This window comes from Mytilus galloprovincialis, chromosome 7 (assembly GCF_965363235.1).
Source record: "Mytilus galloprovincialis chromosome 7, xbMytGall1.hap1.1, whole genome shotgun sequence".
In the NCBI taxonomy this organism is placed as follows: domain Eukaryota; kingdom Metazoa; phylum Mollusca; class Bivalvia; order Mytilida; family Mytilidae; genus Mytilus; species Mytilus galloprovincialis.
The window spans coordinates 53,383,563-53,398,898 of record NC_134844.1 but is presented as its reverse complement, the minus strand read 5'-3'; the positions used below and the strand labels follow the sequence as shown (position 1 = coordinate 53,398,898).

Below are 15,336 nucleotides of genomic sequence, written 5' to 3'. Positions count from 1 at the left end.
CTTGGGGTGATTGCAGGTTCTCCGGGAGGGTCAGCAGAACCTATTCCACATGTGGCACCCGTCGTGTTGCTCAATGTATCAATGAAATGATCTCAGAATGAGGCTCTTTAACCATGATTATTGAATTTATTGATATTTTGCACTAAATGTAAGAATTTCTATTGACAATATGTAAGACACAGTTGAACAATGTTAATCCTGATGTCCGACAGACTTATGTTTTATGAACATTTGAACGTTATTATTGTGTCGATTGTTATTTGTTTTTTGAATTTCAAATTCAACAGTAAAAAGGGGCCTCTTCCTTTGTATTATTTACGATTTTGATTGCTTCATTATTAACGGGATTTACAATGTTGAAGGGGATATCTTTTATCCTGTTCTTAACAAAAATAAGGAAATTTATTACAATTGCCAATGAGACAACTATCCACCAGAGTTGAAATAAAGTGGTTGTCAACAATTGAAGCCAACCGCAAGGCATTCAAGAATGAGACAACTCATACCGTATAGTTGGCTATAAAAGAAAAAAATAATGTGATAGACATTAACTAACGACAACCACTGGACTAAATCTGGCATTTCTGGTAAATAACAGGTAATGATATGAAAGTATAAAAAGAATTTCATAAATGGATAATATTTCTTCAGTTTAAATATCCTATATTTGAATAAAAAAAAAATACTATTGTATCTCTTGTTTGAAATGCAATAACTCTTATGTCATATTTTGATGGATATTGGAGTTATTCATGCTGGTATACTTTGATGATTTTTGTAAGTTATTACTGTTACTTCCAAATGTTAAGGTATATTAAAAGTGTCTAAAGCATAAATCAGGAACAAAATGTTCATGGAAAGGTTGTTATCGGCCTTGTATTTCTACTCTTATTAACCTGAGTGTGGTTGTCTTAATGAACTTTTATCAAAATAGCTATGACAAACACACATCCATGACAGTAACAATGATTCTGTATTGATCCTAGCTTTCATCTGAAGTTACATAAATAGTTCCTTTGCCCAAACCTTGTTTTGTTGAATTTTTGTTAATGGACGATCGAAAGTAAATAGAATAATAACAAAATCAACATAACAGTATTATTTGAATTTCTATGAATGCATTAATTGTAATCAATCTAAATAAAGATGACTATTTTTATGTTGATAAATCAGTATGGACAAATAGCTTGTTTAGCCTTTCAAAATGATTGTTTACTCGGTTGATTGCAAATTCCATAATGTAAATTGTATATTTTTGATAGAAAGGCCATATTTGAATTGGGTTATAATTTCAGATTGAAATCTATTAATACATTTTTTAATATTTTCCCCATGTGAAGTCTGATATAAATACCATATATTCGACATACCAATTACTAGTAACAGAACCTCTGATCGATATAAATGAAAAAACGTGTATATGCTGTACATCAAATGAATTCCTTTTCAACAAAAAAAAATCGGACGATATATTACACGCTGCGCTTATAGCAATTAGTCAGTCAAATTACAAAACATAGAAAAGATAATAAAACAAGCGAACAACACAAATTGAAGCAGCCAACAGCAAAAAAAAAAAAAAAAGAAAAGAAAGAAGACAGGCACATGAAGAACACTTTTGATATAAGGCAATACAAAGATATCAAGCAAAGACTTCGGAACAAACCGACCCACAAAAAATTGTACCGTTGAAGTTGCCCATTACACATACTGTGTATTCGTTGGATACCAATGCTCGTGAGTTTCGTTGGTATAGGTATACCACGAATTGAAATTTTCAACAAATTAATAAGATGTCTTCGATAGGTTTTGTATATAGAGATTAGCAAAACAACAAAATGAAATATCCACGAATATGCAAGTTTTCGGCAATCCAAAACATTTGATACCAACGAAAATAAATGAACCCACAGTACAAGGTATTATGTGATAACCTGTCACAGATTTACATTAACTGTAGACTAAAACAAAATGTCATAAAAAATATTCGTGATGCTGATTAAAATTACCATGGAAAACAATTACAGTCAAACCTGCTTTAAACATAAAACTTTGTTAAAGGATAATTAATTAGGTCCGTTTGTAATGCATTTCATATAGATTGAACTGTATCAAAAGACCACCTGTATCATGAGACGACTTTTTTGCTCTCCCTTGAGTGGTCTCTTAAAACAGGTTTCAATGTAGTTGCATTAAAATGATTACTTGTTATATATAACTTTCCATCATCGATGAAAATATACGTTGTATTGAATCAGACAGAAACGCTGATATGAGAGCCCACCAGCATTATGTGCATAACAGATTGAGAACGTAAAATCTAACATGCATACTAATAGCTAAATACGTGTCAGCTTTAAAAACAGTTGGTATGATTAAAAATGAAACAACTCTTTACTAGAGATCAAATGACGAAGACGCTAGCAAAGTCAGCCAATTTTTGTTTTTTTTTTTAATTTCCGTTGATGAATTTTTAAATTAAAATAAAAAGTAAGATCACTTAAACCTGCAATTTTTGTTAGTCTTGTATTATTTTAATTTTAGTTTCTTGTGTACAATTTGGAAATTAGTATGGCGTTCATTATCACTGAACTAGTATATATTTGTTTAGGGGTCAGCTGAAGGACGCCTCCGGGTGCGGGAATTTCTCGTTACATTGAAGACCTGTTGGTGACCTGCTGCTGTTGGGTTTTTTCTATGGTCGGGTTGTTGTCTCTTTGGCACCTTCCCCATTTCCATTCTCAATTTTATTAATAAATGTGAACTGATAAGTAATAAGTTTTAGAAGCATGACTATTTATTAGTTGTTATTGGCTTTGGACTAACTTTTAGTCACTGGGAGTACTCTCAGATCTGTCCTTAAGTGTGTTTTGTTGTTTTGGACGGACAAGTACTCAGGCACGTCCGCTCTATGTTTTTGTAAATTATATCTCTATTTACACCCATCTGATAAGTTAAGCCCTTTTTAACTGATAACGGGGAGGTTGAACGCTAACTTACATATTTAACCCAGCCATTTTCTATATATTTGTGCCTGTCCAAAGTCAGGATCCTGTGATTGAGTTCTTGTTGTTTGTTGCTGTTGATCATAAGCGTTGTTTGTTAAATGTTTTTGTACAGTTCTTGTAGTGTTATCTTGAACCTCTGTCCCAGGATAAGAGATCGTGTTAAGCGACCTTTAACATGTTTTACCCCACTACATTCTGTATGTGCCTGTCCCAAGTCATGATCATGTTATTCGGTTGTTGTCGTATTTTGATATGTTACATATTTGGTTTTCGTTCATCATTTTGTACATTTTTAGACCGTTAGTTTTCTTGTTTGAAATGTTTTACATTTGCCGTTTCGGGGTCCTTTATAGCTGACTATTCCGTATGGGATTTTTTCATTGTTGAAGACCGTACAGTGACCTGAAATTGTTAATTTCTGTGTCATTTGGTCACTTGTAAAGAACTGTCATATTGGCAATCATACCACATCTACCTATTTATATTGACAGTTTTGATATGTGCAATTTTGGTTAAATAGATGTAGCTCCACAATTCATGTAGCAAACAGAGACCTGAGTTAATTTACACTGGGTAGTTGGGTTTGTACGTGTGTTTCTCGGTCTTATGTTTTCTATATAGTTTGTTAAAGACCGTTGTTTGTCTCTACCGTTCGTTGCATCGGCTGTGAGTCCCCCTTAATAATTTTGACTATTTTTTTTAATGTATAAATGGTGTACAAATCGATTTTTACATGTACGTTTGCCCAAAAAATAGCATAATGTTACAAAGAGGGTTTCACATTTGTTCTTTAAGGTCAAATAGATATTTTACAAAATAAAAAAAAAACTTAAATATAATAAGATAACTTTGAAGCTATATGAATGCAAAGAAAAAAAACTATTTTTCAATATGCATCAGAAGACAATCAACCATTTTTTACAAAGCTGAACGTCTGTGAAAATCGAAAATATTTATATGGAAAGTTGTGTATCACGTATTTATTTAATTGATTGATATCACATTATCGTAAAATATGAACAAATTGGATAAAGATTATAAAGAAGTTAATTTCATAGTCCAAACTTTCAGTGTAAATATATAAAATGTACAATAAAGATGCCAAACAATATTGACTTATAGAAATCATTGCTAAATGTATTTAATCGATCTAACGGAATTATAAAACATTGAAACTTACTAATTGTGAGTCACGTGACTTGACTATTTTTCGATACATCAAAACGCAATAATATAAAACTAGTTCTGTATGAAGGTTTTAAGCTCCAACTAGAAGTATGACGTCTGTATGGAAGACGTATATTTTGTCCTGTTTATCAATTTTCTGTAAAACTACATCTAGTAAGTATTAATTAGTTTCTAACGTTAATGATTAATCAATATAAAAAGGACGTGCATACATAGACAATAAAATTGACTTGATATATCAACGATATAAGGATGAGGCCTAGACAAGCGCAGAAATATACAACACAATGAAATGTACATTACCTGTTGAAACCTACACTCGATGGTGAACAAATTTGTTTGAGAGTGGACTAAAATATCAACAATAAGCATAAAACATAATGATTTATAGTTTGCAAACCAAAGATATTAACAAGTGAAATATGTTTTTTCTAAAAATTGCAAAAGAAACAAGTTTGAGTCGTTGTATGCATTGGATAAAAACAGGTTGAAGAGGTCGTATAAATAATCAAATAAAATTTCGGCAATTTCTTTTTAAATATTCACGAGAAAAAGTGTTATCAGGTCAGCGACAGCTGTATATGACATATAAAAATATGCATAGTACTAGTTTATGAAGATTTGTATGTGCTTACCTTCCACGAGCACCTGCGATTATACCAAATTGTGGTGGAGTTCGTGTTGCTCATCCTTATTTTCTCTGTTGTGTTTTATAAGCTTATAATTGTCTTTTTATTTTTTTCCCGCTTATAACTCTTTAACATATTGTTGTCAGGTTTAGAAACAATAAATCATGAGCTGATGCTGCGAAATGTTCTGTTCAACGAGTCCAGATATAGTTCACAGGTTATTCCACGGAGGAACGTTACTGAAAATGTAGAAATTGTCATGAAGTGGAATTTTATAAGACTAGAAGGACTGGTATGTTTTATCATTTAAACGTAAATTTTCTTTGTCATTCTGGTCTCTTGTGGAGAGTTGTCTCATTTGCAATCATACCACATCTCCTCTTTTATATTTAATATTTTAGGGTTTGGTTTCGTAATGTAAGCGTGCTTACTCACTTTGTAAAAAAAAACATAATCTTCTTTTACAGCCCTGCAATACTCAATTGACTGAATATAGGTTAGGTTTTCACAGGGTTTGTACTTACATAAATAACACAACTCGTCTGCTTACCTAGAAATGTACTCGAGATCACACCCGTATTATTGTGAAGTTTGTGTTGCACAGTCTTTTGTTCTCTATGTTCTGTTTTGTGTACTAATGTTTGTCCGTTTGTCACTTTGTTTTTGAGCCATGGTTTTGTCAGGTTATTTACTATTTTTGGGTTTGAATGTTCCTTTGGTATCTTTTACCTTCTTCTTCTTCTTCTTCCAGGTAAGGAACCGGATTCATTGCTGAATGTTAATGGTTCCGCGCGAAAACTTTACGCAGTGTCGGGCAACACAGAAAGATTTCTCTTGGCTATTTACAAATTACATTTAAAACGTTCGCAGAAAAATATACAATTAAAATTATTTACAACTGGTTTTCCTACTTCCTTTCAGAGCATGCCTTCAGGGCAGCTCTGAATCCCTCAACGGTGTTGGTCGCTGTAACTGTTGTTGGTAGGTTGTTCCAGTCCCTGATTGTCCTCGGGAAGAAAGATTGGCCGTAGGTGTCTGTACTTGTTCTTTCTTGGAAGAAGCGGTTTTTACCTCTGGTCCGGTTATCATTCGGCGTCAAATATTGGTGACGGTCTATATCTATAAGTTCATGCTGGATCTTGAATAGCATGCACAATCTATTTGTTTTCCTCCGTTTTTCGAGGCTTTCCCACTTTAGATTTTTAACCATATTTGTGACACAGCCAGGTGTTCGGTCTGTGTAGTTGTTATTCACAAATCGTGCAGCTCTTTTCTGAACCTGTTCAATTGCCTTGATTTTGTTTTGAGCGGTTGGGTCCCATACTGTGCTTGCATATTCCACTGCAGGTCTTACCATGGACACATATGCAGCTGCCTTTACAGGTTTTGTACAGCCTTTGAGGTTTCTACGTATAAACCCCAAAGTTCTGTTTCCTTTGCCTACTGTATTGTCTATGTGTTTATCCCATGTTAGGTTGTTACTGATGGTTACTCCAAGATATTTACTTGCTTCCTCTGTGTCTAGAGTATGACCGTGAAGATGGTACGATGTTTGTATCACTGGTCTATTTTTGGGGGATATTCTAATGACAAGGCATTTTTTGGCATTAAAACTCATCTGCCATTTGTTTTCCCAGTCTTCCAATGCTGTTAAGTCCTTTTGGAGAAGTTCACTGTCAGCTTGGTTGGTGATGGTACGAAAGAGAAGGCTGTCATCCGCGAACAATTTGGTCTCTGATGTAGATGCTGTTTCTGGCATGTCATTAATGTAGGCCAGGAACAGTAATGGACCAAGGACTGTGCCTTGGGGTACACCAGAGAGTACTGGTACTTGTGAAGAGACGGCACCCTCTAATATCACGCTCTGCTTTCTGTTATGTAGGAAAGAGCGAATCCATTTATTGGTTTTGGGGTTGACGCCGTAGTATTCCAACTTGTGTAGGAGGCGGTGATGTGGTACCTTGTTAAATGCTTTTGCAAAGTCAAGCAGGATGATGTCTACTTGGCCGCTACTTTTTAATTTCGATGCAATGTCGTTGATGGTTACAATTAGTTGGGATTCGCAATTCCTTTTGCGGAATCCGTGTTGTGCATCAGTTACTATTTTATTTTTGTCAAAGTGGTCCATGATGTTGCTATGTACAATATGTTCTAAGACCTTACATGTGATGGAAGTTAGAGATACTGGTCTGTAGTTAGATGCTAGGTGCCTTTCGTCTTTTTTAAAAAGTGGAACTACATTGGCATCTCTCCAATCTTGCGGGACTTCACCAGTGTTCAATGATGTTTGATATAGGTCTGTGAGTATAGGAGCAAGTTGTTCTGCTGCTGCTTTCAGTATAAAGGCTGGTATTGAATCGGGACTAGTAGCTTTATGCGGTTTCAGGTTTTTTAATAATTTGTGGACTCCGTTGGTACTAATTTTTATGTCCTTCATGGTGGAGTATGGACTTTTTCCTTTATCCGGAAAGTTATTTAGGTTTTCTTTGGTAAATACTGACTGGAATTGGTCGTTTAAAATGTCAGCTTTACTCTTGATGTCACTTTGCAGAAATCCCATTTTGTTTTTTAGCGGTGCCACTCCTGTCCACTCCTGACCTTTGCTCTTGATATAAGACCAGAATTTCTTTGCATTATCTCTATAGTCGGAACTGACCTCTTCCATATACTTCTTGTTGGCTTGTCGGACCTCCCACTGCACTTCTTGTTGTAGTCTTTTATACCTGTCCTTGTCTCTTTTCTTTTTAGTTTTTCTCGCCTTCTTGTGTGCTTTCTGCTTTTGGTTTATTTTGCGTCTAATGGTTGTATTGATCCATGGATGAGTGTTTCTTCCAAGGGTCATTTTCGTTGGTACTCTTTTCTCTATGGTGGTTTGTACAGTTGTTTTAAATGCCTGCCATAAAGACTCAACGCTTCTATCTTTGATGTTTTTGAAGGTAGTTATAAAGTTTTGTAGATCTTCCTTTATATTATGTATTTCAGCTTTTTTCCATAGAAATATTTTTCTTCTGACTGGTTTAGGTTTAAGTGGTTTACAAGCCATATCTAGGAGGACGATGTCATGGTCGCTGTTTCCTATTGATGGTAATGGTTTGCATCTTAATTTAAATGAAGGATGAGATGTAAGCAATAAATCTAAGGTATTCTCTTTTCGTGTTGGAAAGTCCACAATTTGTTCTAGCCCGTTGTCAGCTACAAGTTCCAAGAATGCCTGGTTGGTTCTGGTGGGATACTGTCTATGGTCTATAGTTTGTTCTGCCCAGTTGATATCGGGTAAGTTGAAATCGCCACCAATAAGGAATATGTCTTTTTGATGTTTTGCTCTGATGTTATTTATTTCGTCTTTCATTTTATTCAAGTATGTGTCATCTGTTTTATCAGGTGGTCGATAAAAAGCGCCTATAAGCATTTTCTTTTTTCCTTCTAAGTTAATAGTGCCAGTTAGTAGTTCTATTTCTGTGCTTTTTATGATGTTACCAAGCTGTAATGTTTGTTTAGCTGCTATCAATACCCCTCCATGGGGGTCCTTTGGGCGATCTCGGCGTTCCGTGTCATAATGGAAGTAGTCTGGTATAATCTCGCTTGATTTGATGTTTGGATCAAGCCAGGTTTCCGTGCCTATTATTACATCTGGCTCAGTTGACTCAATGATTGCTTCGAGTAGTTTTCCTTTTTTTCTGAGACTTTGAAAATTGATGTTCAATATTCTTAACTGTTTTTTAGTGACTGGTTTGGTTTTAGTTGGTTTTGGTGATGATGTCATGATCGGTATATCAGTGCTGAAAGATGTTGTGTTAAATGATGGTGAATTAATGCTGGAATCTGATGTTGATGGTATTGATGCTTCTGATATACTGTCCATCATTAATGGATTGGTCGATATATTTTGTATTGAGTGCTTGCTGTCATCTCCATTTGGTATAAAATATATTTTGGTTGAAGAATTGTTTGGTTTGCAGCAAGATGGGCAAGTCCATGTGTCTTCACTTTTGCCTAGGTTGCTGTATTCTGATGTTGACATACCAATGCAGTTTCTATGTGTCCACTTATCGCAGTCGTCACAAGCTATGGATTCTATTTTACATGCTTTTTGGCATATCGTGCAAGGGAATCTTGGTCGTCTTGGTCCTGGGTTTGTCTCTATGCCACTCAGTAAGAGTAAGATTAGTCTTTGTGTACTCCTCTCTCGGACAGTTTTAAATTTTTGTTGAGTCAATTGAATATGTTTTTTACAGCTTTTTATCCAGTAGTAAGTTTGTACAGATGATGTTACTGGGCTTAGATGGTGTTCAGATAAGTATATATTTACCCCTTCTAGAGCATTATTTTTGTAGATGCAGTCCTGATGTGTTGGTTTGTATTTATGTTGTGGGGTAAGTATTACTTGGTGAACAGTAAAAGCTTGTCTTGTCCAAAGAGTAAGTGTAAGCATAAATACAGTATAATAAAACATTTCGGTTGATGATAATGTATCTTATACTAACGGTACTTACAATATTATGGGTGTTCCAATCTGAGTCTTTGTGTTATTTTCAATCTGAGTCTTTGTGTTCTTTTCAATCACTTCAAGAGTCCAGTTCTGGAAGAGAAAACATTGGTTGAGTGTTTTGTGTGGTGATCCTATACAAGAGGTAAGTAGCAAAACCTGATAAGATTAACTCACCTAGAATTTTACTACTCGTCTTGTCTGTTCACTTTTGGCACCCAGTTTGTTTTCTTGGTAGCTTGAAGATGTTGATTAGAATAAGGAGTTCAATTCCTCTTGTTCAACTCGGATTTGAATAAATTCAGATTCTTGGTCAATACTGAAGCATTCGGTGTAAGTGTCCAGCAAGATGTTTTTAGTAATCGCTAGACTCAGTAGACGTCCAGGATGTATGCCGTCCTTGTTGTTGATCGACAGGTTGACTGATTTACGTGTTTGTCCTTTCCTTCTCTTGCGCCCTCTGAAAAAGTATTTGCTTATTTTGACTGATGTTTTGTTGAGTCTTCTGTTGAGTTCATATATTTTACCATTTAGTTCCTGTATTTGTTTTGTCGCTAGGAAATCCTCAACTTTGTATGTTTCTGGTCTTTTATGTCCTTTACTCTTGTTCCAGTTTGATATAGAAATAAGTGGGCAATCGATAAATTTTATTTCAGCATGTTGATAACTGTCAATGATACTTATAGCTCTTTTGTATTGATCTTCTATAATTTTGATTGCTCTGTTGTTAAGAAATTTCAATTTTATATATTTTCCTTCCTTTGTGGTGAGATCACAGGTCCCGGACCAGAGGTAAATAATGATGTGGTGGTGTCGCTTGATGGCTTTTGCAATTCTAGTTTTTATCAGGTTAACAAGTACTTCGGTTGTTGCCCCCGATTTACACCAAGTTTCTAGTGGAAATTCTTTTTGCAAGCAATTGTTCCGTAGGGTATAGCCTTTGCTGTCTGAGACTAAGATTGCAGTTTTGTGTTGGAAGCCAGGAGGAAATTGTGGCTGGTCTGCAATGTATTTTTCTAATTTTCTGCTCATGTGGTCATTTGGTGAATTGATTTATCCCGCTAGATTGTTTACATAGAGATACACCGGAAGTTGGATTGTCAAACAAAGAGGTACGTTCCCGCCAGTTGTCAAAATTTTGAAATCAAATTTGTGAAATAAAGATCGAAATTTTGTTTAAATGTGTGTAGTGATGTGTCTTACACCCTGTAAATATACAAATGTATATAAATATTCTCTACAATGGTTGTAGATCATGAAATCTTCAAATTTTTCAGGAGCCGTCAGAGAAACCTCTCTTTTTATGTAAACTTTACTGCGTTTTTGTCGAATATTGTAAATATACCTAACAGAAATTTGGAAATTAGTTAATGTCGAGAAACCAAAAGATATTATTTAATTTTATAATATAGGTTTCTTAGTTTACATATACATTATACATTTATTCTTTTTCAGTTCGAAAAGGAATCACGACTCTCCCAATCTATTGGAATGGATTTGGTACGACATTTACTAAATCAATCATTACAACATATACATGTTGTATCGGATAATAAAAGAAGTACATACATCTTCATGTGCACAGTTAACACATTAATTATAATATGCATTAAAGGGAATTTGGAAACGTTTTGAGTAGTCACCGAAACAATAAGCCAGTGAAAACAAGTTAATAATTAGAAAATCTACAAATACCAAAGAAAAAAATATATATCAAAGACAGGCATAAAACCCAATTTAAGACCAATTATGAAAATATAACAAACGTTAAGACCATTTCCGGATTTAATTCATCAGAATCTGGTTATAACAGGTGCTATGAAATGATATACTTAAATACTGGCCCTTATCATATTACTAATGTGACATGCAGTTATTTACAGTGTGTTCTTTGTATTATTAGATGTTTCACAAATATGTAAACATATATCAATTTCTCGTGAAATGTATGAATGTGTAGATATAGTGTTAGTATTTGCAAATATATACATGACAACCGAACGACAATTGTTCCCTGTTTTTTTTTAAGGAAAAGTCGGAAATAACAATCTATTAATGAAAATAAAATCATTATCATGTTTAAAACAAGACTAATTATTACTGAACGGGTTTATTGAATATGTTTTAAAAATAAATCATGATTTTTTGTTTTATTTCTTTTTTATAGAAATGGAAAGATGACTATTTAGTTTGGGACCCCTCTTTATACGGAGGAAAATCATACTTGACAGCATCAGGGAAGGAAGTTTGGACACCTGATTTCACAATATTTAATCGGTTTGACAATTAATTTTATCATTTACATCATTATACTTGTGTTTATTTATTTATTGTCAGTTAGTTCTATTTTAGATATCTATGATTTATTTATTTATTTATAAACGGTAAACGGACACAATATTTACCAACACGTTTTGTTCTTTCTTTTTATTATATTGAACATTTTAAATTCTCTTTTAGATAAACGCTTACTGAATACGATTAATCATTTTTCAATAATTTATTCTTGTATCCAAATTAGAATCATTTTCAAAACAGAAGGGCTGTGGCCATTGATTGACGACCTAAATTATCCCATTGACTGGGACAGATTATAAGAACGTTTGTCTGTAACGACCACTGCTCACTATGTACTTGTTAAAGGCACTTAAACTGTGGGGTCACCAAAGGTTCTCAACACCTAAATGAAGTTATTCGAAAAATTAATCAGGAATAACACGATGTTATGATTTATATCAATAATATAAATCAAAGCATAAAGATTATTCCTGATTAATTTTTCGAATTATTTTATTATTGAAGGCGTTAAGAACCTTAGGTTACCCCATAGTTTAAATTCTACAATAAGTAAATAGTGAGCAGTGGTCGTTACAGACACACGTTCACCTAATCTGTCCCAGTCAATGGGATAATTTAGGTCGTCAATCAATGGCCACAGCCACACTGTTTTGATTATGATTCTATACACAGAAAATTGTTTACTCTTATATAATAATTTGCAATGCATATTGTTTAGGTAAACTTAATAAATACATCTTTGAAAATGCTTAATGTTTAGGTAAACCTATATACATCTATTCTAAGTTCTAACCATTTTTTTCAGACTTGAATCAAGCTTTTTATCAGATGGACTTCAAGCTGAAAAAGTTCTTGTCAAATACGATGGAACAATTAACGCTCAACCTTATGGGGAACTGAGCACTATATGCAACGCTGATACAGCATCATTTCCTGCCGATTGTACGAAATGTAATATAATTATCGGAGCGTCTGTTGTCAGCCAACAACATATATTCGTTTGGGACGAAAATGAATCGTTAACTGGATTTGAAGATAATAAAGATAGCCATGCGTTCTGGGAAATCTGGCGTTTTGAGAAATTGCCTATCGTTGCGTCTTTTGCTGAAATTCATATCTATTTGCTGAGGTTACCTGCACATTACATTAACAACATTGTTATCCCTGCATCTGCACTATCCATACTTGCTGTTTTAGCGTTCTTTATTCCGATAGAAGAAGGTGAACGTCTTGGTTTTGGAATGACAATTTTTTTATCGTTTATGGTCTTGATGCTGCAAGTAAGCAGTATTTTACCAGAAAACTCCAAAAGCGTTTCCGCTGTAGGTAGGTTTATTTGTTAAACAATTTCAAAGTCTACTAAAATTTGATCTGCTGTAAGTATACATCATATCCAAAATATCGTAAAAATAAAAAAAAATGTTTTAAAGCAACAAAAATATATCATATCTGTCTACAATATAAGTCAATAAGATGTACATTGAATTGGGGAAGTTAACCCGAAATAGTTTTCTCGTTTGAATTGTATCACATTGTCATGTCGGGGCCTGTTAAAGCTGACTATGCGGTATGGGCTTTGCTCATTGTTGAAGGCCGTACCGTGACCTAGAGCTGTTAATTGCTGTGTCATTTTGGTCTCTTGTTGAGAGTTGTCTCAATGGCAATCTTGCCACATCTTCTTTTTTACATGAAAAGAAGAAAAGCAATACAGGTCAACCAAACGTTTAGTAACATCTCGTTAACAATAAGTTATCCCTACTTAAAATCACGCCGGTTTTTGTGAATACCTCAAATAAAGATGAATAACAGATCTGAAGTATTGCTTAATGCCAAATTAAATGTAAACAGAATTGCAATACTATCCATCAACAGTTAAAATACCTATCTATCAACAAAATAAAAAATGATATCTAACTTAATATAAATGTTTAACTACCTTTAATAGCATTTCAGTAACTATTTTGCGTCACAAACAATCTAGATATGGGTCGTTTATTAATTAGTTAGCAGGAACAATACAATTTAGTGGTCAAAAATTGTATGCGACACGGATTAAACATTTATCCTTTTTAACTGATAGAAACACATATACAATTAAAATATTCTTTAACTACACAAATTTGAACACACTTATTTGCACATCAACATCTTCATACAAATACAAAACAGAAGATCATTACGCACCTGATATTTTTAATCTGTTTCAGGTAAATACTTTTTACAGTTGACGTGCAGCAGCTTTGTAGCTGTTTTCAATTCTGTTGTTTTAAGTTATTTTGGCAGTAAATCAGAAATTCCCAAAATACACATGTCCACCGACTTCTATTCAACCCACTTCAGATGACAGTTTTTGCAAAAGAGATCAAGTCATTGCTTTGAACAACCAACAAGTAGATACAGGCGATACCAAACCGGAAACATTACAGCAACACGATAACGCAAGAAATAAATGGAAGATTATTGCATATAAAAGGCTGAGGAAATATTTTAGACCTCTACTAATATTTGATTGGGTTACTTTACTCTCCTGTTTTATAACTACAGTCTATGCACATGTTGAGCTGTTGAGTGTCATGAATAATAGTACATGCTCTGATGTGGAATAGAAAAAGCAGAAAACGAGTTTCAGTAGTGCACTATTCAATGTCCAAGATAAACTTCTTCAGTCTCCATGTGTGCATAAACTTGAAGACCTACTATATAACATGAGCTGTTTATCATGCATTTTTTTGGTAGTTTATTTCGATTCTTTTAGAAAGAAATCAGTTGACGACGCATTTGTTCTCAAATTAGTGATCATGGATTTGGGTTTATTTTTCATATTTGATTTACAACCTTCTATCAATTAAACATGTAGATCAGCCTTTTTTTACTATGTAGTAGCATTTTTTGTTGGTTGATTCGAGTTCTGAAATGATTTAACTTGGTCGTTCTCTTATTTCAATTTTAAATGTATACATTCTTTTCTTTAATAACTGAACACGCATGGCACAACCGTAACCCATATCCAGTAAAAACTTAAATTTAAGGTTCCTGCGATATTTATTGATGAGTGCTCACTTTGATTTGCGATTCGTCAAAACGAGAGTGGTAAATTGTCACTTGTTCAATCTTTCACGAAGAGAGGTAAAACCACGATAAAAACACATGCAGGAAGCTGTACGTCTAAAAATATTGATAATTCTAGATGAACATATCGATGTCACAACGAAAATGGTTTACAAAAATAGAAAAAAAGTAATGAGATGTGGTTGTATTGCCAATAGAACATCCATAAAAACAACAAAAAAATACGTAAACATTAGTAACTAGTATATGCACTTCAACAATGATTAAAACTAATGCTTGTTTCCCAACTATAACAATCCCGAAATTACAAATAGAAAACAGAAAAACAGAAAGATAATAACTTTATTTCGTACAAAACAAGAAACGAAAAACGAACACGATACATGTGAATAGCACAACAACAACGACATCAAATGGATAAAAGGTACATTGACAAGGGACACATTCGTATAGTGGACAGTGGTTGCACACCACATTTAGTTGAAAAGGGTTTGACTTGTAACATCGATACAAAGCAATAACAACTAACAAATGTATTACATAGATATATACTAGGATACTATAATTATAAATACCGGTAATTTCTACACACTGGATTGAGACTCGAAAAATATTTTAAATTTGGAAAATGACTTAAATAAGTGCAGGAATTAGAATA

The 15,336-nt window shown here is 33.8% G+C and overlaps 1 protein-coding gene across 1 annotated transcript; it reads left to right on the top strand.

Annotated features, from left to right (window-relative positions):
• The first annotated feature begins 4,263 nt into the window (after positions 1–4,263).
• LOC143083274 (neuronal acetylcholine receptor subunit beta-3-like) lies at positions 4,264–14,465 on the top strand. Its single transcript, XM_076259544.1, has 6 exons — positions 4,264–4,349; positions 4,972–5,117; positions 10,767–10,811; positions 11,479–11,588; positions 12,415–12,935; positions 13,817–14,465. Exons 1-6 carry the CDS (start codon positions 4,286–4,288, stop codon positions 13,951–13,953), a joined length of 1,023 nt encoding a protein of 340 aa, XP_076115659.1. The 5' UTR covers positions 4,264–4,285; the 3' UTR covers positions 13,954–14,465.
• Positions 14,466–15,336: the final 871 nt, after the last annotated feature.

Excerpts from the sequence above, each read along its gene's own strand:
- LOC143083274 (XM_076259544.1), top strand. The coding sequence starts at position 4,286 with ATGACGTCTGTATGGAAGACGTATATTTTGTCCTGTTTATCAATTTTC. Across the intron at positions 4,350-4,971 it reads TTTCTGTAAAACTACATCTA|GTTTAGAAACAATAAATCAT; the intron begins GTAAGTATTAAT and ends TATTGTTGTCAG. Across the intron at positions 12,936-13,816 it reads CAAAAGCGTTTCCGCTGTAG|GTAAATACTTTTTACAGTTG; the intron begins GTAGGTTTATTT and ends AATCTGTTTCAG.